The 24,916-nt window shown below is 41.7% G+C and overlaps 1 protein-coding gene across 3 annotated transcripts in view; it reads left to right on the forward strand.

Moving 5' to 3' along the window:
- DOK6 (docking protein 6) overlaps positions 1-24,916 on the forward strand; it is a 438,959-nt gene that overhangs the window by 353,671 nt on the left and 60,372 nt on the right. For 2 of the 3 annotated variants that reach the window (XM_073331713.2, XM_073331712.2), the window contains one exon: positions 19,757-19,830. The exons of the other annotated variant lie outside the window; for it this stretch is intronic. In XM_073331713.2, coding sequence (XP_073187814.1) covers positions 19,757-19,830 — 74 coding nt within the window. The remainder of the gene's footprint in view (positions 1-19,756; positions 19,831-24,916) is intronic. 3 annotated transcript variants of the gene reach the window in all.

Genomic DNA, 24,916 nt, shown 5'->3' on the forward strand with positions numbered 1-24,916 from the left:
CTAGTCCAACCCCTTGCTCAAAGCAGGACCAACCCCAACTAAATCATCCCAGCCAGGGCTTTGTCAAGCCAGGCCTTAAAAACCTCTAAGGATGGAGATTCCATCACCTCCCTAGGTAACCCATTCCAGTGCTTCACAATCCTTCTAGTGAAATAGTTTTTCCTAATATCCAACCTAGACCTCTCCCACTGCAACTTGAGAGCATTGTTTAAAATAAACATAAGGAAGTACTCCTTCCCACAATGCAGTCAACCTGTGGAACTTGTTGCTAGGGGAATGTTGTGAATGCCAAAAGCATAACTGGGTTCAAAAAAATAATTAGATGAGTTCATGGAGGATAGGTACATCCATGGCTACTAGCCAAGATAGTCAGGGATGCAACCCCATACTCTGGCTATCCCTAAACCTCTGACTGCCAGAAGCTGGGAGTGGATGACAGGGGATGGATCACCACATAATTTCCCTGTTCTGTTCATTCCCTTTGAAGCCTCTGCATGGGCTACTGTCAGAAGACAAGATACTGAGGTAGATGAACCACTGTTCAGACCCAGTATGTCCATTCTTATGTTCCTATGTATTCTGGAAGCTAGTTTCAGGGCGTCTGATTAAATCTGCATAAAACTGATGTATGAGTTTCAAGTCTAAAATTAAAACCCTTAGAACAGGGGTGGGCAAACTTTTTGGCCTGAGGGCTTCATCGGGGTGCAAAACTGTATGGAGGGCTGGGTAGGGAAGGCTGTGCCTCCCCAAACAGCCTGGCCCCTGCCCCCTATTTGCTCCCTCCCACTTCCCGCCCCCTGACTGCCCCCCTCAGGACCCCCGACCCATCCAACTCCATCCTTGTCCCCTGACTGCCCCCTCCCAGGACCCCTGCCCCTAACTGCCCCCCGGGACCCCACCCCCATCTAACCCCCCCGCCCCACTCCCCCTCCCCTGACTGCCCTACCCAGAACCTCTGCCCTATCCAACCACCTCCTGTTCCCCATCTCCTGACCGCCCCGAACCTCCACCCCATCCAACCGCCCCCTGCTCCTTGTCCCCTGACCACTGCCTCCCGGGACTCCCTCCCCTAACTGCCCCCCAAGACCCCACCCCCTCTCAAACCCCCCCGCTCCCCATCCCCTGACTGCCCCCCCAAACCTCTGCCCCATCCAACCCCCCCCCCATTCCCCCTCCCCTGACCACCACCCCCAGAACCTCCGCCCCATCCAACTGCTCCCTGTCCCCTGACTGCCTCCTGGGACTCCCTACCCCTTATCCAACCCCCTGGCCCCGGCCCCTTACCATGCTGGTCAGAGCAGCATGTCTGGCCGCCGTGCCACCTGGCCAGAGCCAGACACGCTGCCGCGCTGCCCTGCATGAGTGTACAGCCCCGCCGAGTGAACGGCGGCTTGGTTGCGGGGGATGGGGAACAGCGGGGAGGGGCCGGGAACTAGCCTCCTGGGCCAGGAGCTCAGGGACTGGTCCTATGGGCTGGATGTGGCCCGCCAGCCATAGTTTGCCCACCTCTGCCTTAGAATATCAGTGATTTTTGGTGAATATGCTTATAACTAGAGACAAATGTTCTGCCCTTGGCTTGACTAAATAGGGGCCTGATTCTGAGACATGATGAGGAAGGCAGTGTATTTTAGTGGTTAGGACCTGTACTGGGACTGCAGGGACCTGAGTTCTATTGCAGCTGTGCCAATGACCTGCTGTGTGAGACCTGGAGCAAGTCTATGTATCTCTTTGTGCTTCTGGTTCTTCTCATGCCTTTTGTCTTGTGTATTTAGATAGATCCTCCTCAAAGAGGTTACAGTCTCTTATTATGTGTTTGAACAACATCTAGAACAGTTGGGCCTTCATTTTGATTGAGACTTCCAAGTGCTACAATAACAAAAATTATTAATAATGATGAATAATGCCAAAGATGAGTAACTTCCCTTTAAGTTAAGTGGAGAGGCAGATGATTTGCCCTTCAATGGTACAGGCTCTTTATGTATTTTAAAATTTAACACATAAATAAGAATAATGTTTTCATTCAAACTGAAAAATAAAACAAAAATCTACATGCTATCTATCCCTTTGTGTAATTTGACCAGGGTTTAACAGTTTTACCTGGCTTATCTCTTAATGAGATATGTGCATGTGCACTATCAATTTACAGCCAGAGGTAGAGGTTAGATATTTCAGGGTGAAATATTTGCTGAAATATCTTGCCTGAAAAAATATTTTACACTTTTTCATGAAACCTGGTGCAGTGCAGTGCCTTGATGAAAGACCTGGGCTGTTTTGTTTTGTTTTTTAAATCATCATATAAATTAAACCCAGCAGGTGGGAAGCTCCTGCAAAGTTTGCAGAAGAGAAAACATCTGTACACTAAAGCGTGTGTTTGTAAGTCCTGAATTCAACCCATAATGTAAGCATTTTTTTCTTTTCTTGCCTTATCAAAGAAGGGCAATAAAGCAGAATAACTTTCTAATCAGGCAGTTGATGCAACTTCTGAGTTTTGTATTAGAGACTCATTCCTGGTTTAGAAAATATCCCAGGACTTCATGGCTAAAAGTTTATAGACAACAAAGATGTCGTAGATGTCCTACAAACACATGCAAATATAGAGGTTACTACATAGACGTAGCAAAGGTGGGTGTTTTATATTTACAGCGTTCTTCACATGACAGGGTAATTCTGTGCAAATCTTGAAAAACAAAACAAAATTAATTGTGACCGATAACAGGATGGTGTTTAACAGCCAGTATCTTTCTGAGTGTTTTTTGTCTGTTTACCTGGCCATCTGGACATTCACATCATTGTGCTAACCAAAAGGTATTGTGGAGTTGATTGTGAAAAAGATCTTAATAATGTATTGCTTGGATGACCTTCACCATATTGTAGATATTTCACTATATTCATATAGTAATAAATATAAATAAAATGTATACGCATTCAGATATTACAGCTCTTCTCGTTATGTTCAGTTATGTTTTTGGGGGAAATCTTTTACAATATTAGCTATTTTTGACAGGACAATGTTATGGTGTTCGTCTTGTGAGACAAATATATGAGACATTGACAGTGAGACAATTTTATGGAACATTGTGCCATATCTTGTGTTTCTGAAACAGCAGCTTTGCTAGTATAGGATTAGTGTAACAAAAATGTAGGAAATAAGGCGAGGTATGTGGAATATAATAAATAATAAATAATAATAATATGCATAACTGGTTTCACAGGAGAAAATATTTTAAAATATTTAAAAATATTTAAAAATCTCTTCTGCTTGCTTCGTCCAAGCAACCAACATCACATATATCTTATCTGGTTTGGAACCTGAGCCATTTAGCCCTAATCCATGTACCAAGTTCACCCGTACACCAAGTAATGCAATTGATTGTTTGGGCAGATACTGATGAGGCGGAGACAGAAAGCTGTGTGTCAACAACATACTGGTGACAGTGTATAGCCCATGCTTTCTCACTAACCCCCAATGGCTACTTTTAATCAGAGGGATGATAAAATGGAACTGTGGGTTGAGAAAATGCTACTTCAGTGTCTAAGTTGATATTTGATGCCTAGATACTGTGATGTTTGATGCTTTAAAAATGTGAATATAATAAATAAATAGGCTTACTGCAGGGTGCTCTTTGTTTGTCTTGTTCATTGCATTCAGTTTCTTTTTCATTGGTCTACAAGGTAAATTACTCAAAAGAAATTATTTAAAAATACATGCAGATAGGATTCAGCTCTGTAAATGGGAATGGTTTGGGATTTATTCATTTTTTTAATTTGTACTAATTATCATCACTTCTATCAAATCCCCTGTCATGGCTGGTGAAATGGATAAACAAGAAATCTTGAGGTGGTGTCAGCAAAGGTTATGTTCTACTGCATGTAATCATCCTATTCATATGCATGTATCATTTTTATATCTGAAGTTATGAGCATTGGCTCTACGCTTGTATTTAAAGTGTTTGCTGTAGGAAGCACATAAGGTATATTTGGTCAACATAGTGTGAAAGGGTTATTCAAGTAATTGGGAGTACTCAGCTAACAATGGACCTTGAGAGACACCAATCCACATCTGAGCTTTCCTGGGAACATTCAAACTAACATGTAAACAATGGTGTTGGCCTGAAAAAAGCTGAATCATTCATAGACAGTGACTTGCCCAGGTGACCACAAAACTCCATCTTGTGGAGGGGATTTTACACAGGAGAGGAGAGAGGTTTCCACCCACAAGAGAAAAACTATACAAGCCCCTGGAAACCCCTCCATTTTGTCTTAAGCTGGCTCAAAAGATAGCCTCTCCACCAAAGGGATGTCTGAAAGGGATTGCTGGACCCAGACTAGGAGGAAGTCTAGTCTGTAAAATAAGCTTATTGGAACATCTCTGAGAGTGAGATTTACCCGCATTTAGTTTCCTATTGTATTAGGCTTAGACTTGCATGTTTTGTTTTATTTTGCTTGGTAACTTACTTTGTTCTGTCTGTTATTACTTGGAACCACTTAAATCCTACTTTTTTATATTAAATAAAATCACTTTTACTTATTAATTAACCCAGAGCAAATATTAATATCTGGGGAAGCAAACAGCTGTGCATATCTCTCTATCAGTGTTATAGAGGGTGAACAGTTTATGAGTTTACCCTGTATAAGCTTTATACAGAGTAAAATGGATTTATTTGGGGTTTTGATCCCATTGGGAAGTGGGTATCTGGGTGTTGGAGAAAGGAGCACTTCTTAAGCTGTTTTCAGTTAAACCTGCAGCTTTTTGGGGATGTGGTTGAGACTTGGGTCTGTGTGTGTAGCAGGCTAACGTGTCTGGCACAACCAGGCAGGGCACTAAAGTCCCAAGGTGCCAGGGTAAATGGGCTTAGAGGTAGTCTCAGCACATCAGGTGGTAGCCCCAAGGGGGTTTCTGTGACCTAATCCCTCACAGTTTTCCTGATCGTTAACTCAAGAGACAGAGAATTCACATGGCTCCTGCATCCCAGAGAGAGACAGTAGACTGAATCCCCAGGAGGCCTTCATGACTTGTAAGACACAGATATCCCTTTGGGAATATAAGGAATAGAGTGAGACTCCAGCTTTATCTTTAACTGTAGGAGAAAAAGAAACCAAGTGTCATAAATATAAAGGGAAGGGTAAACCCCTTTAAAATCCCTCCTGGCCAGAAGAAAACTCCTCTCACCTGTAAAGGGTTAAGAAGCTAAAGGTAACCTCGCTGGCACCTGACCAAAATGACCAATGAGGAGACAAGAGACTTTCAAAAGCTGGGAGGAGGGAGAGAATCAAAGGGTCTGTGGGTCTGTCTTTATGCTGCCTTTGCCGGGGATAGACCAGGAATGGAGTCTTAGAACTTTTAGTAAATAATCTAGCTAGGTATGTGTTAGATTATGATTTCTTTAAATGGCTGAGAAAAGAATTGTGCTGAATAGAATAACTATTTCTGTCTGTGTATCTTTTTTGTATCTTAAGGTTTTGCCTAGAGGGATTCTCTATGTTTTGAATCTAATTACCCTGTAAGGTATCTACTATCCTGATTTTACAGAGGGGATTTCTTCACTTCTATTTACTCCTATTTCTATTAAAAGTCTTCTTGTAAGAAAACTGAATGCTTTTTCATTGTTCTCAGATCCAAGGGTTTGGGTCTGTGGTCACCTATGCAAATTGGTGAGGCTTTTTATCCAACATTTCCCAGGAAAGGGGGAGGTGCAAGTGTTGGGAGGATTGTTCATTGTTCTTAAGATCCCAGGGTCTGGGTCTGTAGTCACCTAAGCAAATTGGTGAGGCTTTTTATCAAACCTTGTCCAGGAAGTGGGGTGCAAGGTTTTGGGAAGTATTTGGGGGGAAAGACGTTTCCAAACAGCTCTTCCCCAGTAACCAGTATTTGTTTGGTGGTGGTAGCGGCCAATCCAAGGACAAAGGGTGGAATATTTTGTACCTTGGGGAATTTTTTTACCTAAACTGGTAAAGATAAGTTTAGGAGGTTTTCATGCAGTTCCCCACATCTGTACCCTAGCGTTCAGAGTGGGGGAGCAACCTTGACACCAAGTGATTTGGTCTCTCAGATGGGACCTAGCCAGACTGGACAGTAAAAAACTGGCAAGGAGAATGTGGGGGGAGAGAAACAGCCTTGAACAAAGACGGTGTCTTGCTAGATTTAAACTTCTAGTTGCGTGTTTTCATTATCATTTGCTTGTAACCATGTCTACCATATCTCTTTTACTTGGTATAATTTAATCCTTGCTCTTTGGTTAATAAACTTTCATTATAAATCATCAGTGCTGTGCAAATTCAATAAAGTGTGCGCTTCTAGAAAGCTAACAGGTTGGAATGTTTTACTGTCTCTGTAAAGACAATGAACCTCACACTTACTCTGTGAGGGTCCAGAGAGAGAGGGACTGGTCCTTGCCTTAGGATGATTGCGGGGTGAATTTGAGACTTGTGGGCTGCTGGCAGGCTGTTGGGGTTAGAGCTCTGGACCACGAATGTACAGTCATAAGACTCCAGGGTTACAAGACAGATGCTCTTGAACCCCTTATTGCCTGGGCTGAACCCCAGACTGTCACAGTTTGCTAACACGAATGTTACCCAGGATTTCTCAGCAGATATTCTACTATTAACAGTAGCACAAGGTGTGGCTATTGATGCTAACAGGTTTAAAGGCCGATGTTATTGTATTGCAGCCTTTCTCTATGTGGGTTTCTCTATAAAAAACAGCTGATTTTTTATCCTGATTTTTTATCCTATTTTTTCTTAATCCAAGCTGCAGTGTGATCAATAATAGTTTGGTAAAGAACAAGTCTCATATGTTGGAATTTATTTTCTGTGGGGAGAGAAACTAAGTAATTTTAAGCAATATAAGTTAATAGCCAACAGAAGTCTTGTAGGAATTAATTTATAGTTTGCTCACTTCATTTGGTTTGCTAACTGCTGGGCACAAAAATGTTTTCTCCCACCTTCAGGTGTTACACTAATTAATGGTAAGCCTGGGGGTTTTCTCCATCTGTTTTGTACTAAAATATTAAATATTAGTTTTAGAGGTGACAACTGGACATCTCAACAATAGAGTACATGTTAGCTCCAATTCAGATTGCGAGTGACCTGAACAAGAACTCAAATCTACTTCTGAGGGAGTTGGAGATTTTATCAACAGAAGCCATATTTTCCAAGACTGTATATTTTCTCTGGTTCTGAGTATTGTGCATTTTCACCAAATCATAGAATCATAGAATATCAGGGTTGGAAGGGACCTCAGGAGGTCATCTAGTCCAACCCCCTGCTCAAAGCAGGACCAATCCCCAACTAAATCATCCCAGCCAGGGCTTTGTCAAGCCTGACCTTAAAAATATCTAAGGAAGGAGATTCCACCACCTCCCTAGGTAACGCATTCCAGTGTTTCACCACCCTCCTCGTGAAAAAGTATTTCCTAATATCCCACCTAAATCTCCCCCACTGCAGCTTGAGACCATTACTCCTTGTTCTGTCATCAGCTACCACTGAGAACAGTCTAGATCCATCCTCTTTGGAACCCCCTTTCAGGTAGTTGAAAGCAGCTATCAAATCCCCCCTCATTCTTCTCTTCCGCAGACTAAACAATCCCAGTTCCCTCAGCCTCTCCTCATAAGTCATGTGTTCCAGTCCCCTCATCATTTTTGTTGCCCTCCGCTGGACTCTTTCTAATTTTTCCACATCCTTCTTGTAGTGTGGGGCCCAAAACTGGACACAGTACTCCAGATGAGGCCTCACCAATGTCGAATAGAGGGGAACAATCACGTCCCTCAATCTGCTGGCAATGCCCCTACTTATACATCCCAAAATGCCATTGGCCTTCTTGGCAACAAGGGCACACTGTTGACTCATATCCAGCTTCTCGTCCACTGTAACCCCTAGGTCCTTTTCTGCAGAACTGCTGCCGAGCCATTCGGTCCCTAGTCTGTAGTGGTGCATGGGATTCTTCCATCCTAAGTGCAGGACTCTGCACTTGTCCTTGTTGAACCTCATCAGATTTCTTTTGGCCCAATCCTCCAATTTGTCTAGGTCCCTCTGTATCCTATCCCTACCCTCCAGCATATCTACTTCTCCTCCCAGTTTAGTGTCATCTGCAAACCTGCTGAAGGTGCAGTCCACACCATCCCCAGATCATTTATGAAGAGATTGAACAAAACCGACCTTTGGGGCACTCCACTTGATACCGGCTGCCAACTCGACATGGAGCCATTGATCACTACCCGTTGAGCCCAACAATCTAGCCAACTTTCTATCCTCCTTATTGTCCGTTCATCCAGTCCATACTTCTTTAACTTGCTGGTGAGAAATGTGTTTTCCAGCCACACAGCGCATTTGATCCAGTTCCCTCAAAAGCAAAGGGCAAGTTAATTGGTTAATACCTGGATGAAAATAAGTAAAATGCTTCATATAGGTTGTCAGGCTTCCTTCCTCACTCTGAACTTCAGGGTACAGATGTGGGGACCCGCATGACAGACCCCCTAAGCTTATTTTTACCGGCTTAGGTTAAAAACTTTCCCAAGGCACAAATTTCGCCTTCTCCTTGAACAGTATGCTGCCACCACCAAGTGATTTAGACAAAGAACAGGGAAAGGACCACTTGGAGTTCCTATTTCCCCAAAATACCCCCCCAAGACCTTACACCCCCTTTCCTGGGGAGGCTTGAGAATAAACAAGATGAGCACAAACCAGCCTTGGATTTTTAAGACCCAAAAAAACCCAGTCAGATTCTTAAAAAACAGAACTTTATTAGAAGAACAAAAAAAGATGAGAACAACTCTGTAAGATCAGAATGGAAGATAATCTTACAGGCAGTCAGATTCAAAACATAGAGAATCCCTCTTGGCAAAACCTTAAGGTACAAAAAGACACAAAAACAGGAATACACATTTCCTCAGCACAGTGAATTTCACAAGCCAAAACAAAGAAAACCTAATGCATTTTCTAGCTAGATTACTTACTAACTTTACCGGAGTTGGAGGGCTTGCATCCTTGATCTGTTCCCGGCAGAGGTATCACACAGACAGACAAAAGCCTTTTTTCCCCCCTCCAGATTTTAAAGTATCTTGTCCCCTCATTGGTCATTTTGAGTCAGGTGCCAGCCAGGTTACCCGAGCTTCCTAGTCCTTTACAGGTAAAAGGACTTTACCTCTAGCCAGAAGGGATTTTATAGCACTGTATACAGAAAGGTGGTTACCTTTCCCTTTATATTTATGACATAGGTGTAATAGCAAAGAGTGTGCCTGCTAAAAATGCGTTCTTTGCTATTATTCTGGGATTGCTTACACCTGTTTTGCAAAGTCACTATAATTCAAGATGAGCAACAGGTTCTGAAATTTTTTTAATAGCAGAACATAACTGACAGCACAGATGTCTTTCATTTAAAAATTGTCATATATCCTGTTTAAACATATAGTTTAAGTTAACATTTTGACTGAAATTTTGCACTGAACTGAAATTTAGTATCATAGATTTTTCTAGGGACTGAGGTGAGGCTGACTGGCCTGTAGTTCCCAGGATCCTCCTTCTTCCCTTTTTTCAAGATGGGCCTACATTAGCCTTTTTCCAGTCATCCGGGACTTCCCCCGATCACCATGAGTTTTCAAAGATAATGGCCAATGGCTCTGCAATCACATCCGCCAATTCCTTTAGCACTCTCGGATGCAACACATCTGGCCCCATGGACTTGTGCACATCCAGCTTTTCTAAATAGTCCTGAACCACTTCTTTCTCCACAGAGGGATGGTCACCTCCTCCCCATGCTGTGCTGCCCAGTGCAGTAATCTGAGAGCTGACCTTGTTCGTGAAGACAGAGGCAAAAAAAGCTTTGAGTACATTAGCTTTTTCCACATCCTCTGTCACTAGGTTGCTTCCCTCATTCAGTAAGGGGCCCACACTTTCCTTGACTTTCTTCTTGTTGCTAACATACCTGAAGAAACCCTTCTTGTTACTCTTAACATCTCTTGCTAGCTGCAACTCCAGGTGTGATTTGGCCTTCCTGATTTCACTCCTGCATGCCCGAGCAATATTTTTATACTCATTCCTGGTCATTTGTCCAATCTTCCACTTCTTGTAAGCTTCTTTTTTTATTTAAGATCAGCAAGGATTTCACTGTTAAGCCAAGCTGGTCGCCTGCCATATTTACTATTCTTTCTACACATTGGGATGGTTTGTCCCTGTAACCTCAATAAGGATTCTTTAAAATACAGCCAGCTCTCCTGGACTCCTTTCCCCCTCATGTTATTCTCCCAGGGGATCCTGCCCATCAGATCCCTGATGTTATCAAAGTCTGCTTTTCTGAAGTCCAGGGTCCGTATTCTGCTGCTTTCCTTTCTTCCTTGTGTCAGGATCCTGAACTCGACCATCTCACGGTCACTGCCTCCCAGGTTCCCATCCACTTTTGCTTTCCCTGCTAATTCTTCCCGGTTTGTGAGCAGCAGGTCAAGAAGAGCTCTGCCCCTAGTTGGTTCCTCCAGTACTTGCACCAGGAAATTGTCCCCTACATTTTCCAAAAACTTCCTGGATTGTCTGTGCACCGCTGTATTGCTCTCCCAGCAGATATCAGGGTGATTGAAGTCTCCCATGAGAACCAGGGCGTACGATCTAGTAACTTCTGCGAGTTGCCGGAAGAAAGCCTTGTCTACCTCATCCCCCTGGTCCAGTGGTCTATACCAGACTCCCAGCACGACATCACCCTTGTTACTCACACTTCTAAACTTAATCCAGAGACTCTCAGGTTTTTCTGCAGTTTCATACTTGAGCTCTGAGCAGTCATACTGCTCCCTTACATACAGTGCAACTCCCCCACCTTTTCTGCCCTGCCTGTCCTTCCTGAACAGCTTATATCCATCCATGACAGTACTCCAGTCATGTGAGTTATTCCACCAAGTCTCTGTTATTCCAATCACATCATAATTCCTTGACTTTGCCAGGACTTCCAGTTCTCCCTGCTTGTTTCCCAGGCTTCGTGTATTTGTGTATAGGCACTTGAGATAACCCGCGGATCGCTCCTCTTTCTCAGTATGAGGCAGGAGCCCTCCCCTCTCATGCGCTCCTGCTCATGCTTCCTCCCGGTATCCCACTTCCCCACTTACCTCAGAGCTTTGGTCTCCTTCCCCCGGTGAACCTAGTTTAAAGCCCTCCTCACTAGGTTAGCCAGCCTGCTTGTGAAGATGCTCTTCCCTCTCTTCATTAGGTGGAGCCTGTCTCTGCCTAGCACTCCTCTTTCTTGGAACACCATCCTATGGTCAAAGAATCCAAAGCCTTCTCTCCGACACCACCTGCGTAGCCATTCGTTGACTTCCACGATTCGACAGTCTCTACCCAGGCCTTTTCCTTCCACGGGGAGGATAGATGAGAACACCACTTGCTCCTCAAACTTCTTTATCCTTCTTCCCAGCGCCACGTAGTCTGCAGTGATCCGCTCAAGGTCATTCTTGGCAGTATCATTAGTGCCCACATGGAGAAGCAGGAAGAGGTAGCGATCTGAGGGCTTGATGAAGTCAATTTTCTCTCTCTCTTTCTTTTTTTTTTTTTTGTAATGAAATGGATGTTGCAAATTTGGTATTCAATTGATTTGGCTATTTTAAGGCCAAAATAAAATTTTGATACAGAAACTTTTTATTTCTTCTCTCCACTCTGTTTTGCTATCACTGAAAACCCTTAGGAAATGAACTATAGAAAATCTAATTAAAGGCTGGCCTTAATCCAAGAAAACCCAAATTAAGGCTCACATACCAACTTCAGGTCCCCTGTTATGACTATATCTAAGGTTCTGGTTGTTATTCAGGACTTCTTAGTGCAACCGTCACTCATGTTAACGAACATGTACTCACACAAATAGTCCCATTGACTTCAGGGAGACTGCTTGCATAAGTAAATGCTCACAGCATGAGCATTACGCAGGAAGACCCTGCATGTTTTCATTTTGAGAAGAAAAGCAACTTCTTTTTTATAGTTACATTAAATAAAAGGAGGCAACAATGAAAATTTTGATTCAGCTTTATTATAAATGCCCAAAAGAGTATTTCTGCTTCAGACTTATTTTAAAACCAAAATGAAAGTCATCTAAACTTCAGAGTAGAAGCCGTGTTAGTCTGTATTTGCAAAAAGAAAAGGAGTACTTGTGGCACCTTAGTGACTAACCAATTTATTTGAGCATAAGCTTTCATGAGCTACAGCTGACAACTGAGCTGTAGCTCACGAAAGCTTATGCTCAAATAAATTGGTTAGTCTCTAAGGTGCCACAAGTACTCCTTTTCTTTCATCTAAACTTGTTTACCAAGGGCTAGATTCTCCCACCTTTGAATTCAGTGGGACTCCTTACAGAGTAAGATGCTACCCAGTGTAATAAGTATGGCCGAATCTAAGCCTAGTAACCGCTTACCTGATGAGCACTGTCAAAATAAAATGAAAACAGCAGGGATAAAATCCTGGACCCATTTGAAGTCAATGTGAATTTTTCCATTGAAACCAATGGTTAAGGTACAGGAGGGTCGCCTGTATACATTGGGGTTGTGTTCTTGAAAAGGGCAATGCATACCAAAACAGCGTATACCGGGGAATTTTTCCCCATAAGAAATAATGGATGTGTTCACAACTTCACCACATTTGCCTATGACAATGCTTTTTTTGCCTAAACAGTGTACCTAAACAGTGTACCTTTTTACAATGACAGGTTATACAGTATACATTTTACACACAAAGATTGAATAAAATAATGTAGAACCCTACTACCACCGTTCAAACACATAGAACATTGTAATACAGTAAATACAGTACAATAATACAGTATAAAAGTGTCAATTACACTAAACTTAGGTAGGGGTGGCGGCTGGATTTTCTTGGGCTATCTTTTCAGTTCCAGAAGACTTAAAAAAGCATTTATCGATGTCTGCTCTCCTGCATAAATCTTTGAACAATAGATCTCCCTGTAGCAAGTCGCTGCCTCATTGAGAGCCCTGGAGACTTTGGCAGACCATTCACGAAAAAGTGCCAGACCATTCACGACTCTGTATGTTTTCCATCATCTCATCCAGCAGCCCCAAAAAATGGAAGAGATTCTTTGTCATCAGACTCCTAGCTTTCTGCCTTACATCATTGTCATCATCAACCTTGCTTTCTTCGGATATACATTATTGATCCAGATCAATCAGTTCCTCATTTGAGTCAGTTGCTCAGCGTGAGATTCCAGCAACTCCTGTACATCATCCTCCTCCACCTCCTTGAAGCTGACATCCTTCACCAACTTGACAATTTCTTTTCAAGAGCAGGAACGGCATCATAGAATCATAGACTATCAGGGTTGGAAGGGACCTCAGGAGGTCATCTAGTCCAACCCCCTGCTCAAAGCAGGACCAATCCCCATTTTTTGCCCTAGATCCCTAAATGGCCCCCTCAAGGATTGAACTCACAACCCTGGGTTTAGCAGGCCAATGCTCAAACCACTGAGTTATCCCTCCCCCCCAAAATCCCATGAAGCTGTGGACAGCATCTGGCCATACACTGTGCCAAATGCCGTTCATACATTATGAAGTGACCTCTTCCCATGACATGTCAATGTTTTCCACACTGTTCAAGATGATGTAGGTCTTCCAAAACTCCTTTACACTTGGCTTTCCTTCACCTGCTGTCTCCTTAATCAGCACGAAGAACATCCTCCATAGGTAATAAGCCTTGAATGTGGCCATTACACCCTTGTCGATAGGCTTCAGCAACTATGTGGTTTTGGAGGGCAAAAATAGGACCTTGATGTTCGAGCAGAGGTCTTTGTAGTCCAGTTTGTGGGCACTTGTGTTATCCAGCAGAAGGAAAAACTTAAAGGCCAAATTTTCCTTCTGACAGTAAGCCTTCAATTCAGGGAGAGCATGGTCTACAAACCACTCACAGAAAATATTGTTTGTCATCCAGGCCTTTCAATTTGACTTCCAAATTATAGGGAAACGAGACTTAACATAGCCCCTCGTTGCTCTTGGGTTTTCACTGTGGTACACAAGCAAGGGCTTCAACTTTTAATCTCCTTCTGCATTTCCCCCAAACAGAAGCGTTAAGCGGTCTTTTGAGGCTTTGAATCCAGGAGCAGTCTTCTCATCACAAGAAATACAAGTCATCGTTGGCATCTTCTTCCAGTAAAGGCCTGTCTCGTCTACATTAAAAACCTGTTTCGGAAAGTAGCCACCTTCTGAAACAATTGTGTTTAGCTGCATAGGAAACATTTCAGCTGCTTCTTCATCTGCACTAGCCGCTTCTCCTGTGAGTTTTACATTATGTAGATTGGCACACTTCTGAAATCTGTGGAACCACCCATGACTAGCATTGAAGGCCTCCTTTTCTGCTTTTGAGCTCTCTGCCTCTCTTTCCTTTAAATCGTTATACAGGCTTTTGGCCTTCTCCTGAATCAAGCTTAAACTCAGAGGCATTTTCTTTTCATGGAGGTCATCAATCCAATCAGCCAGCAAACATTCCATCTTCTCCATTGTACTGCTTCTCTGTTTCATTATCTTCAATTATGACAATTTCAGAGCACTTCTAGTGCTTTCATGAATTCGATTAGCACTCTTAAAAATTGAGTGTACTGTTGAAGCAGGCAAACCAAGAATATGAGAAACGTCGGCTGGATGCTCTCCTCTTTCAATATGCTTTATAACATCTAATTTCACTTCTAATGTTACACTCTTACGTTACCTCTTAGACACAAGCCCATTCTTAACACTTTGAATGTGTTTTGCACTCATGATGGCTACAGGACTGTACTGCACACAGGGCCACCCTGCCTCTTCCTGCCCCCCTCCACCCATTTCCCACCTCTTCCTGCCCCTCCACCCATGCTCTGCCTCTTCCCACCCAGTTCCGCTCTCTCCTCTGAGTGCCTCATCCCCACTCCTTCCCCTTCCCCACATGGCTCCTGAATGCCGCCTAACTGCTGATTGCAGCAGGCAGGAGGCACTGGGAGGGAGAAGGAGGAGTTGATCAGCGGCCCTGCTGGCTGACACAAGCTGTACTGTACGGTAGGGGAATGTGTTCCAATTCACATCAGTCATGTTCCGTGCAAATGATGGATATGCAGATCAGGACCAGCATGAATCGGAACACGTTCCCCAATTGATGAGCACTGGATATCCGAAACAACGGATAAGGGGGAGATGTATACTGGGGACCCCCTGTAAAGGGGAGCAGGGAGATCATGGCTCCACTTCCTCTGATCAAAGCAGCAGGGAGCTCCCCCTCCTCTCCTTGCCTTGGAGAAGCAAGGCTCTCCCATGGCTCCCTATTTCCTGGGCTAGTGAGGCGAGAGCTCCCCTCCTCTTTCAATATACTGCAAAGCACTTATCAATGCTAACAAGGCTGATATTGGTGCCAGTTAAACCCATGGAGGTTAAAAGTTTTAATTCTAAGAAAGTGACAATGTCACACTCATATGATTTCAGCTACACAAATTCCCAGACTTTACACAGTAGAAGGAATGCTAGTTGGCAGCTCATTACAAATATTCAGAGAATATTCAAGTACTTAGAGCTGTTTGAATTATCCTGCTTAGTCCTCCGTTAGACTAATCCTTTGTGCTTCTGTAGCTTTCTGCAAATTAAAGAATGTAAAAAGAATCACAGGGCATTCATCATTTTGGAATTTCCATTGTTTGTTCATACTCACAGCAACTAAGTGCAGAATTCCTTTTTCTATTTACTTTTAGTCCCTGAACAATGCAATTGATATCAAATGTTACAGCATATGAATTGGAACATTCAGTTGTGTTTCACTGTCTGCCAGCAGCTGGATGAAACACCTTGCCATTTTTTTTTCTGAATCTATAATTAGGACTTGCAGATTAGTGAACTAAAGCCTTGTAAAGCTGGAAGTCAAAATAAAGGATACCAGAAATATGTACAGTAGTATACAGAAGATCCACATTATTCAAAGTGTTATTAAATTATAGTGTGTAGGTTCCTTAATCTTATGCAGTATCTTTGCTCCTATTCCTGAAAGCTTTGAAAATCTATATAAATGAATCTATTGTTAGTTTTATGCATTTTTCATTAGTTTTTTTTCTAAAAGCATTTCATGAAAATGTATATACAGGAAACATTAAAATGTTTGGTCATTTAAATCTCCACATACAGTGGTTGTGCCCCAAGACTTATTGTAAGTTTTTTGATTTGTTGTTTTTGTCAGGAACAGGAGTATAGGTGGTCTGGCCTAGTGATCACAGCTGGACTGAGGTCTGCACAGCAGGGACTGTAGTCACTGAGCAGGAGTTGCAGGAATCAGAAGAGCTAGGTCCCATAAGAAAGAGTCAGGGTCAGAATCAAGCTGGGGTCAGAGATCAGAAATAGTACCAGGCTGGAACTGGGAGACATGAGTCAGGGTCAGAATCAGGCTTGGATCAGAAACCAGAGATCAGGAGATCAAGCAAAGTCTGTCATTGCAGCAGGCCAAAGTCTGTGTGGTTGCCCAGACAACTTCCTGGGAGCTTGGCCAACCAGAGGACCGCAGTGTGCTGTCACTCTAGGTTTCTTGGGCAGTACTTCCTGTGGTGCCTACTTTCCACAGTGCTCCCTGGCTGTGCCCCTGCATGGCCTCCCGTTAGCTCTGTAGGAACATCAGCTGCCCGACTTTCTCATCCCCAGATCCTTACAGTTTTCCATTTCCCATTGAGTTTTTAAATCAAGTTTTTTGGAAGAATAATTCCCATTACTGTCTTATCTATTCTATATGGCCCTTATCACCATGATAGCTGAAAACCATTGATATTCCCTTTTCCTTTATACATTAGTGTTTACACCAAAACCCCCATTTCTCTAAGCCTCTTCATTCTATGAAATTATCACACGCAACCTATCCAATAACTCCCTGATTCGTACATAAGACACAACATTGACAAGCTCAGAGGGAAGGTCATGTTTTTGTTCATTCTGAACCGTTCTGGATGAGGTCTGAGGTTCCAAAAGTTGTTGACAATGTAAAACAAGGGAGAAAGTTGTAAGGTATTTAAAAGGTTATTAGGTTGTCAAATATGAAAGTTCATTTAAGGCCTGATTGCAATACTCTCTCACAATGAATGTCACCTTAGTGAAACTACTTAAGCTGTAATTAACTGTTAGCAATTTCTCAGGGTATTTTTAATATATAAAAAAAAGAAGTGCAACAAAAATGGTTCTATGTTGAATGGCTGCTTCAAAAATCAAGCAACTGATAGATTTTTAAGTAGTTTCTTTAATGTGCGTGTGGCAAATTGCCAGCCCTACTTTGATGGGTCTCGCACTTTCTTTTTGGGGAGGGTTCAGGGCACCATTTCTCGCCCCAGAACTGGTGTATTAACTGCCCCACTAGTGTCCTAGAGGAGGGGAGGGGAGAGGGAAAGACCTGGGCCTGCCCTCTACTCCGGGTCCCAACCCAAGAGCCCCAGGGATAGCAGTAAACTGCTTGAACTAGTGGTTCCTTCCCCTGGACTACTTCCCTCTCCTGCCCTTCAGCTTGTGGGGCTTCCTGCCCTCCCTCTGTATAGACTCCTGAAATGTGCAAGTCTGAACATAATTTTTGAATTACTTTATTTCCCTATTAGTTCTGGCATGACTACTTCTTTTGAGGGGAGGGGAGGAAGGCAACATGTGCAGAAAATCACCTCAACTTTTTAATTATTTTTTTAAAAGGAAAGTCAGATATCTGGAATTTTTAAATGAAGTCACTGGAAAAATAGTCCCCCCCAACCCCCAAAGACCTGTGTGGCATTTCACAGTATGAAAGTAGGAGAATCTTGTACCCATTATTTTAACATTTAAAGAGATTTCACACCTGCCATTTTCTGAGACATCCCACTCTGGATTTTTTGTTTGTTTTATTACTATTAGTTCTTTTCTGCACAAACAATGTTGCATGTCTGTGACCTCTACTGTGATAAGTAAAATGGAGTGAAAATCAGAAATTCCATCCAGCAGGAAATTTTGGTATTTCAACATGTTTTCTTCCAATTTTTTATAGAACAAAAAGTTCCAAAATATTTCAATTCAGAAATGACAAAATATTTCATTTCAGCATTTTCAATCCAACCAAAATATTTTGATGTTCCAAAATCCAAACATTTCATTTTGGCTTGTTGAACTGATCGGAAACCTTTCATTTTGAAAAATCTTTTATTTGCCCGGCTCTAAATACAATGTTCCTAATACATTGGCAACATCCTAAAGTTACACACACCAAGGAGAGCATCATTCCCGGAGCGTAGATTAAAGAACCATTTACTATAGTTAATAAGCAACAATTTTGTGCTACTTAAGACATCTTGTATTGGACTTTAGTGACTTTTGGTGGGACAAGCTTTTTTGGGTCGAGTCCTCTGTAGAGAAAGAAACTGCTGATTGAGGGAAGCAAAGGACTCAAGCTTGGAGGAGTGGGTGAAATTGAAAGTGTTTTTCCTGTTTTTGGTTGAGTTGGGTTGGGTTTTTTGTGCTTTTAATCACTTGGTTTTGATTTTTAAATTATTTTGTCTATGTCCCCAGGAGTATGGTGGAAATTGGAGATTGCATTTTGATGATATTTTGTCAAGTCATGCATGTGATAAGTAACATAGCAAGGATGGGTATGTTCACAGCAAAAGCCCTAATGTCTCATCAACTATGGTCATTTTACTAAAGCCTGGTCTACACTGCGGGGGGATCGATCTAAGATATGCAACTTCAGCTACGAGAATAGTGAAGCTGAAGTCGATGTATCTTAGATCGACTTAGAATCACTTACTTCGCATCTTCGCGGCGCGAGATCGACGGCCGCCGCTCCCCCATCAACTCCACTTCCAACTCTCGCCGTGGTGGAGTTCTGGAGTTGACGGCAGAGTGATTGGGGATTGATTTATCACGTCTACACTAGACGCGATAGATCGATCACTACCCGCCGGCCTAACAGACATGGCCTAACAGTGGGCTGAATTATCATCTTTCAATCCAGCCCAAGTAAGGGACAGTGCATAGTTACACTGCCTCAGGAGCAGGGATAGGTATTAGACTGTGACTCGGAGAGTCACAATTGGGTGCCAGCTTCTCCTTTGGTGAGGGAATTAATCTGTACCTGCTCTTTTGCTAGACCAGTATACTACCACAATTGCATTTATGGGGTGGAGCCAAGGCTCCATTCACTGTCTTTCTGTCACTGTCCACTCCCCATCCAGAGAGAGGAAGAAGCAGTCTGCCATTCTCCGCTTTCCTTCCACCCTTTTGCAGGGTTTGGCAATGCATATAGCTGTGCAGGTGAGTAAGGGGGCTCTTTATTCCTCTGTGCAGGTGCAAAGCCAGCTCATGAATGACCACCCAGTAACCAGTCTAAACTGATCAAAAAACAATGAGTGACTAATCAGAGCTGACATCTGTAATTAGTGTGTTTTATATACATTTTTGTATTGGTTGTGGTTTCTTAAGAAAATAAAGATATCCTCATGCTCACAACATTGCTCATTGTTCTTGTATTATATTAATCAAATTATATCAGTTTTACCCTCTACTGTATGCTAATGTATACAAGTTATAATATTTCCATGAATAGTTATGATGACCTTTCATGGAAGTTAAAGAAAACCCCATCAAGCATACCTACACATTTGACCTCATTTTGCTACTTTTCTGCATGTGTATTCAAACATATAAAAAAATGCAATATTTTGTTCCTGAACACATACATAAATGTGACCGAATGGCAGCCCTGTTTCCATAAATGTGCCTACATTTTTGAATAAACACAAATGATGCTTGTTTTTAAATAAGATTTCTGTGTACTACATTAGGATGTCTAATGGGAGAGTCGTCAGATTTCCTGGTTTCTTGGTCACGGACTGATGATATCAAACCAGGGATGCAGGTACAATATGCTTTTCTCTTTCCACTCATCATCCACCAAAATCTCAGCCTCGGAGAATGATCATGAACAATGTGGGTGCTGAAAATGAAATTCAAAGCCTGTTTACATAAACACCAAAGCATGAACTTCAATTTGAAAAAGCATGCTCTCATCGTAATTACTGTACATTCAGTGTGCGTTTGATTGGATGATTACTGACAGGCTTTGGCGCTTGTTTTCTCCATTACTGCCATTGTTTTGTTCATCAGTGTCTCAGCAGTTTGCAGGACTTTTATTTGTGAGATGACAGTCCTATCATCACCAAGCTTTTGATGTTACAGCCATTTTACCATAAGTAAGCTGAGCAGTTTTGGGTTAGGAAATGGAAATGCATTTCATTCGGTCTTGTCAACTGTCTCATTACTCTCCACTCATCAGATTAGGTATTTAATTCTGAGAAATAGCTCAGCAGCTTTTCGTCCTTTTTGTGCCTTAATAGAAGCACTTTTATTTGATCAAGTATGTGTATTTTGTCCATCTCTTGTTCTGCTTGTTCATATATCTGTTTCTGAAGATGCTTGTTTTCCTTTAACATCATATATTGTTGAAGACAACCTGAAGTTAGCTAATGGCTTTTGGTGAGGACAAGCACTGTGGGTGCTCTCGATACCTGTGTCTGAGTTTCAATTATAGTGTCGCTGCTTTGCATTTCACCATTGTTGTCAAGAGACTCTAAAGCATAACCACAGGAGCTTCCTCTCCCAGTATATGGGGATTCTGTGGTGGCTCAGAGACAACATAATGGCTTGTCCACCACTTTCCTCCCTGTAGCCACTGTAGGGAGTATTTTCCAGGGAAAGCGGGATGTATCGGGGATTCTCTGTACTCCAGTTATCCCTGGATGACCCTGGAGTCTGTTAGTCATCAGGCTTCTCTAATTTATGCTGGAGGATTGGACTTGCACACAGATATCCAAGGACTGGGATAGTGGAAAGGTGGCTTAAAGCCACCTTTTTTTTATATTCCAACTACCCACATGATTTTCATCCAAAGCTAAAGATCTGGGCCATAATTTTTGCAATGGTGTTTACAACATGTTAAAATCTTAAATGGGAAGGGTATTTAAGCAGTCATCCTCTATGGCATGATTCTCCTCTTGCTTACACTGATGTACATCAGGAATAACTCCATTGACTTGAATGTAATTACACCAATGTAAAACTGTTGTGAGAGGATAAAAATGCTGATGGCATTTAAATGGCAGCACTGTTGTGTCTGTAGGGTGCTTACTCATCTTGCTTACTTAAATTATTAGAATCAAAAAAGATATCAGATTTTCTCTCTCAACCAGATCAGAGAGAAAAGTGTTGTTATTCATATAGAAGGGGTCAGATCTCAGCTGATACAAATCTACATAGTTCACTTGATTTAAAGGATCTATACAGATTTATACCAGCTGAGAACCTATCCCTTTTATGGTATATCATATTCATATATTTTTTCAACATTAGTAGTATTTGCCACTTTTGATCACTTGTGCATTGAAACACATGAGTCAGAGCATTTGACCGAAGTGGATCTTTATTTTGATAAAAAGAACGAGGGGTACTTGTGGCACCTTAGAGACTAACAAATTTATTTGGGCATAATCTTTCTTGGGCTAAAACCCACTTCATCAGATGCATGGAGTGGAAAATGCAGTAGGAAGATATGTAGATATAGAGACAGATAGATAGATAGATGAAGTAGGAAGATATAGATATACACACAGTAGGAAGATATATATATATATATACACACACACACAGAGAACATGAAAAGATGGGGGTTGCCATACCAACTCTAATGAGACAAATCAATTAAGGTGGGCTGTTATTTTGATAGGAATGTTTCTTTTTGTATAATTTTTATATACAGATTTAGGTGCCTTTTCCCTGATAACAATGTATTCTCTTAACTGTTTAGGATGATAGAACCCTTAAATGAAGGTGAATTATTTTTAATATTGCAGCTGGGTGTAAGCAATGAACTGACTGAGAATATCATCACAGACACATGGAAATGGCCCTTTTCCCAGCACCATTACCCAGCACGAAATTGCCCCAAACCCACATTGTTGCAGTTTAAGTTAATACCCACAGAGTGGGGTCCATGCCATTGCACAGAGTGTCAGTAATGCAATATTCAGTCTGAGGCGGTTGGGGACTGATCATCCCCTTATCTCCCTGAAAACAGCTTTAGTCAGTGGGAAATCTAAGTCTTGTACCTCCCTGCACATTGGCCTGCTGCTGCATTATTTTTCATCCAGAAGTGATAGACAGAGCTTGCTTTGGATCATGTCTGTGCTGACCCTAGAAGAGTAAGCAGATGTCACTATTAAAGGTGAAATATGACTCACCTTCTAACCATTCACACAACATTCCCAGCTTTCAGAGACACAAGAGGCAAGTGGCCAAATCCACGAATGTCATTGTGTCTCTCATCTAGCAGCAGAGTGCTGTCCTTAGACAACCAGTCAGGAATACACACACAAACTGAATATGGATTGGCAGCTGCTTGAAATGACTGTGTGAAACCAAGAGAGGCAAATGGTATCTCTTATTTAGTAGAATGTTACTGAAAATAAGTGCAGAATATTTTTTTCAGTAGATAAGTGAGTGTGTGTGCGCGCTTGTTTGTTTTCTTCCTCAGGGAAAAAAAAAAATGTTTTCAGGATTGACATGTTTGATTGTTTCAGCTCTTTTTCAATATTGAGTTTTTGCCAAGGTTGTTAACAACAAATAGAGCATACAACTAAGAGAGATTTATTAGTCATCCCCCAGATACCTCACAACCCAGTTATTATCTCACTCTCTAAGCCCACACAAAGAACAAAATCAAATCCTATAATGCAGAACAAAATAAAATGTAACTTGAAGGTGGGAGGTATCTTCACTATATAATAATCATTCCAATGAATACAGTATTGCATATTTTCATGTATTAATTCCAAATTTATTGATGTAACCCAAAAATAGTTTCCGTATGTACTAAGGCTGTGTCTGCACTTGCAGCTGAGGATGTGATTCCCAGCTTCAGTAGACATACTCGTGCTAGCTCTCATCAAACTTGTGTGCTAAAAATAGTAGTGTAGCCATAGTAGCATTGGCAGCAGTGTGTGATGGCATGGACTAGCCACCCTCAGTACGTACCCACAGGGTCTGGTCAGGTTTATACTCAGGTCAGCTAGCATGTCCTGCCTATCACCTCTGCCTGTGCTACTGCAGCTACACTACTATTTTTAGTGTGCTGGCTTGAGGAGAGCTAACATGAGCATATCTACACAAGCTGGGACTCAACCTCCAACTCCAAGTGCAGACATAGCTTAAATATCCCCTATTGTATATTTTCAAAATAGCTCCTTCAAGAAATGCCATGAGTAAGGTAGGTTAGCCATCAGACATTCTACTTGAGTTGGTGGTGCACTGTATTTTCAGACTCTTAATTATTCTATCTGACATCTTAATCCAACTTGCATCCAGATTGCCTTCCTCAGTTAAAAGTTCTTCAGATCAGAAGTATAATTTAATGTACAGTAGGATTAGCCGTAAAGTCCCCATCACCTTTTCCAAATATTCCTTTGTGACTTTACAATCCCAAAGCATGTCGATAACATTACTGACATAATTTTGACATCTCCAACAAAACTTTGTAGGTGTCACACCCCATCTACCCATTTTCTGTGGTATTTATTGTATGGTATATGCCTTTTTAAAAACATTCCCACCGCCTATTTTCATTCTCCGACTCAATTTCATTTTTCACTGGCCATAAGTGCCCATTACTGATACTTCTTAGAAATGTAGATACTTGGCAAGAACTAAATCTGATTTTTTTCAGTAATGTGGCATGATCAAATGAGGGCCAGATCCTCATCTGTTCTAAATTGGTGTGACTACTCTGTCTGGCCCTCTGTGTTCATGCATGCTGAAAAGATTCATATTTCACCCTTATTCCATGGAACACATCAGAAGCATGTGCACCTTATCAGAAATATGCTTGGTTATATTTCAGTCCTTATTATTTGTATGCTATGTGCTATATGCTTCCATACATATTGTTTATTTACTTAAACCTCCAAGTAATAATTTCTCATTTAAACCTCATTAAATAGTCTAGTAGCTGTAACATTTCCTTTACCTTGCAGATTGGTTTCTGTTTTGCTTGGGACGTGTCATGCTGTGCTTTGAAACAAAATTGACAGTTTGGCATTGCAGTTAAATGGAAAATTCTGTCACTTCCAAAATATGTGGTACATACTTAGTGCAGTGTCTCATGAAGCTGCAAAGGCCACATTTCCTGCCCCTCTGTAGTCAGGAGTCTGATTTCTAGTGGCAATGCACAACTTCAGTCACAATGACTATAAGCAAGTTTCCTGATGTGGATGCCCAGCGTGAAAGAGAATTATAATAACTTGGCACCTTTTAACTGTTAATATTTGAAATATAAGTACCTTTGACAGGACTTTGCCATTAGGAAGGTAAACAGTGCAGCCATCATACTCTTGTGAGTAGGATTTGTTCTGAGTGTCATGTGATAAAGAATATAGAGACAGGGAAGAAAGTCCGTTCTGTTGAATGATATTACTGAACATTGTTAAGCTCAGTAGTTGTGTATCTTCATTTGAATAGTTATTTAAAAATGTGTACTTACTTCCTTTTTTACAGAAAGAGTACTCAGTGTGTGGATATTAATACAGACCTTAGATGTAACAGGTTCTTGTTTTAAAAGTTGTCATGGTAATTTGCTTGTGCTTCCTTTGATGTATGGAATAAGTCCCAGTTTTAAAGCTTCCTAGTTACTGCCATTTTTTACCCTAGTGCATTGTTATAACAAGAAAACTGTATAGACTTGAGATGCAATTAGTTACTAACTTAGGCTGTTTATGAGAACTGAGCTGAACAGCTGGAAGGTGCTCTGTTTAGGGATACCATAATCAAGACTTCAGGTTGCATTATTTATCAAGATTGGTAGTAAACATTAAGTATTTTTGTGAGTGTTTGAAATATAATTTGTAAAACCAAACCCTATGTACTAGACCCCCAGTTATTGTATATCAGTATTACAC

The sequence above is a fragment of the Lepidochelys kempii genome, chromosome 2 (assembly GCF_965140285.1).
Source record: "Lepidochelys kempii isolate rLepKem1 chromosome 2, rLepKem1.hap1, whole genome shotgun sequence".
NCBI classification, from domain to species: Eukaryota; Metazoa; Chordata; order Testudines; family Cheloniidae; genus Lepidochelys; species Lepidochelys kempii.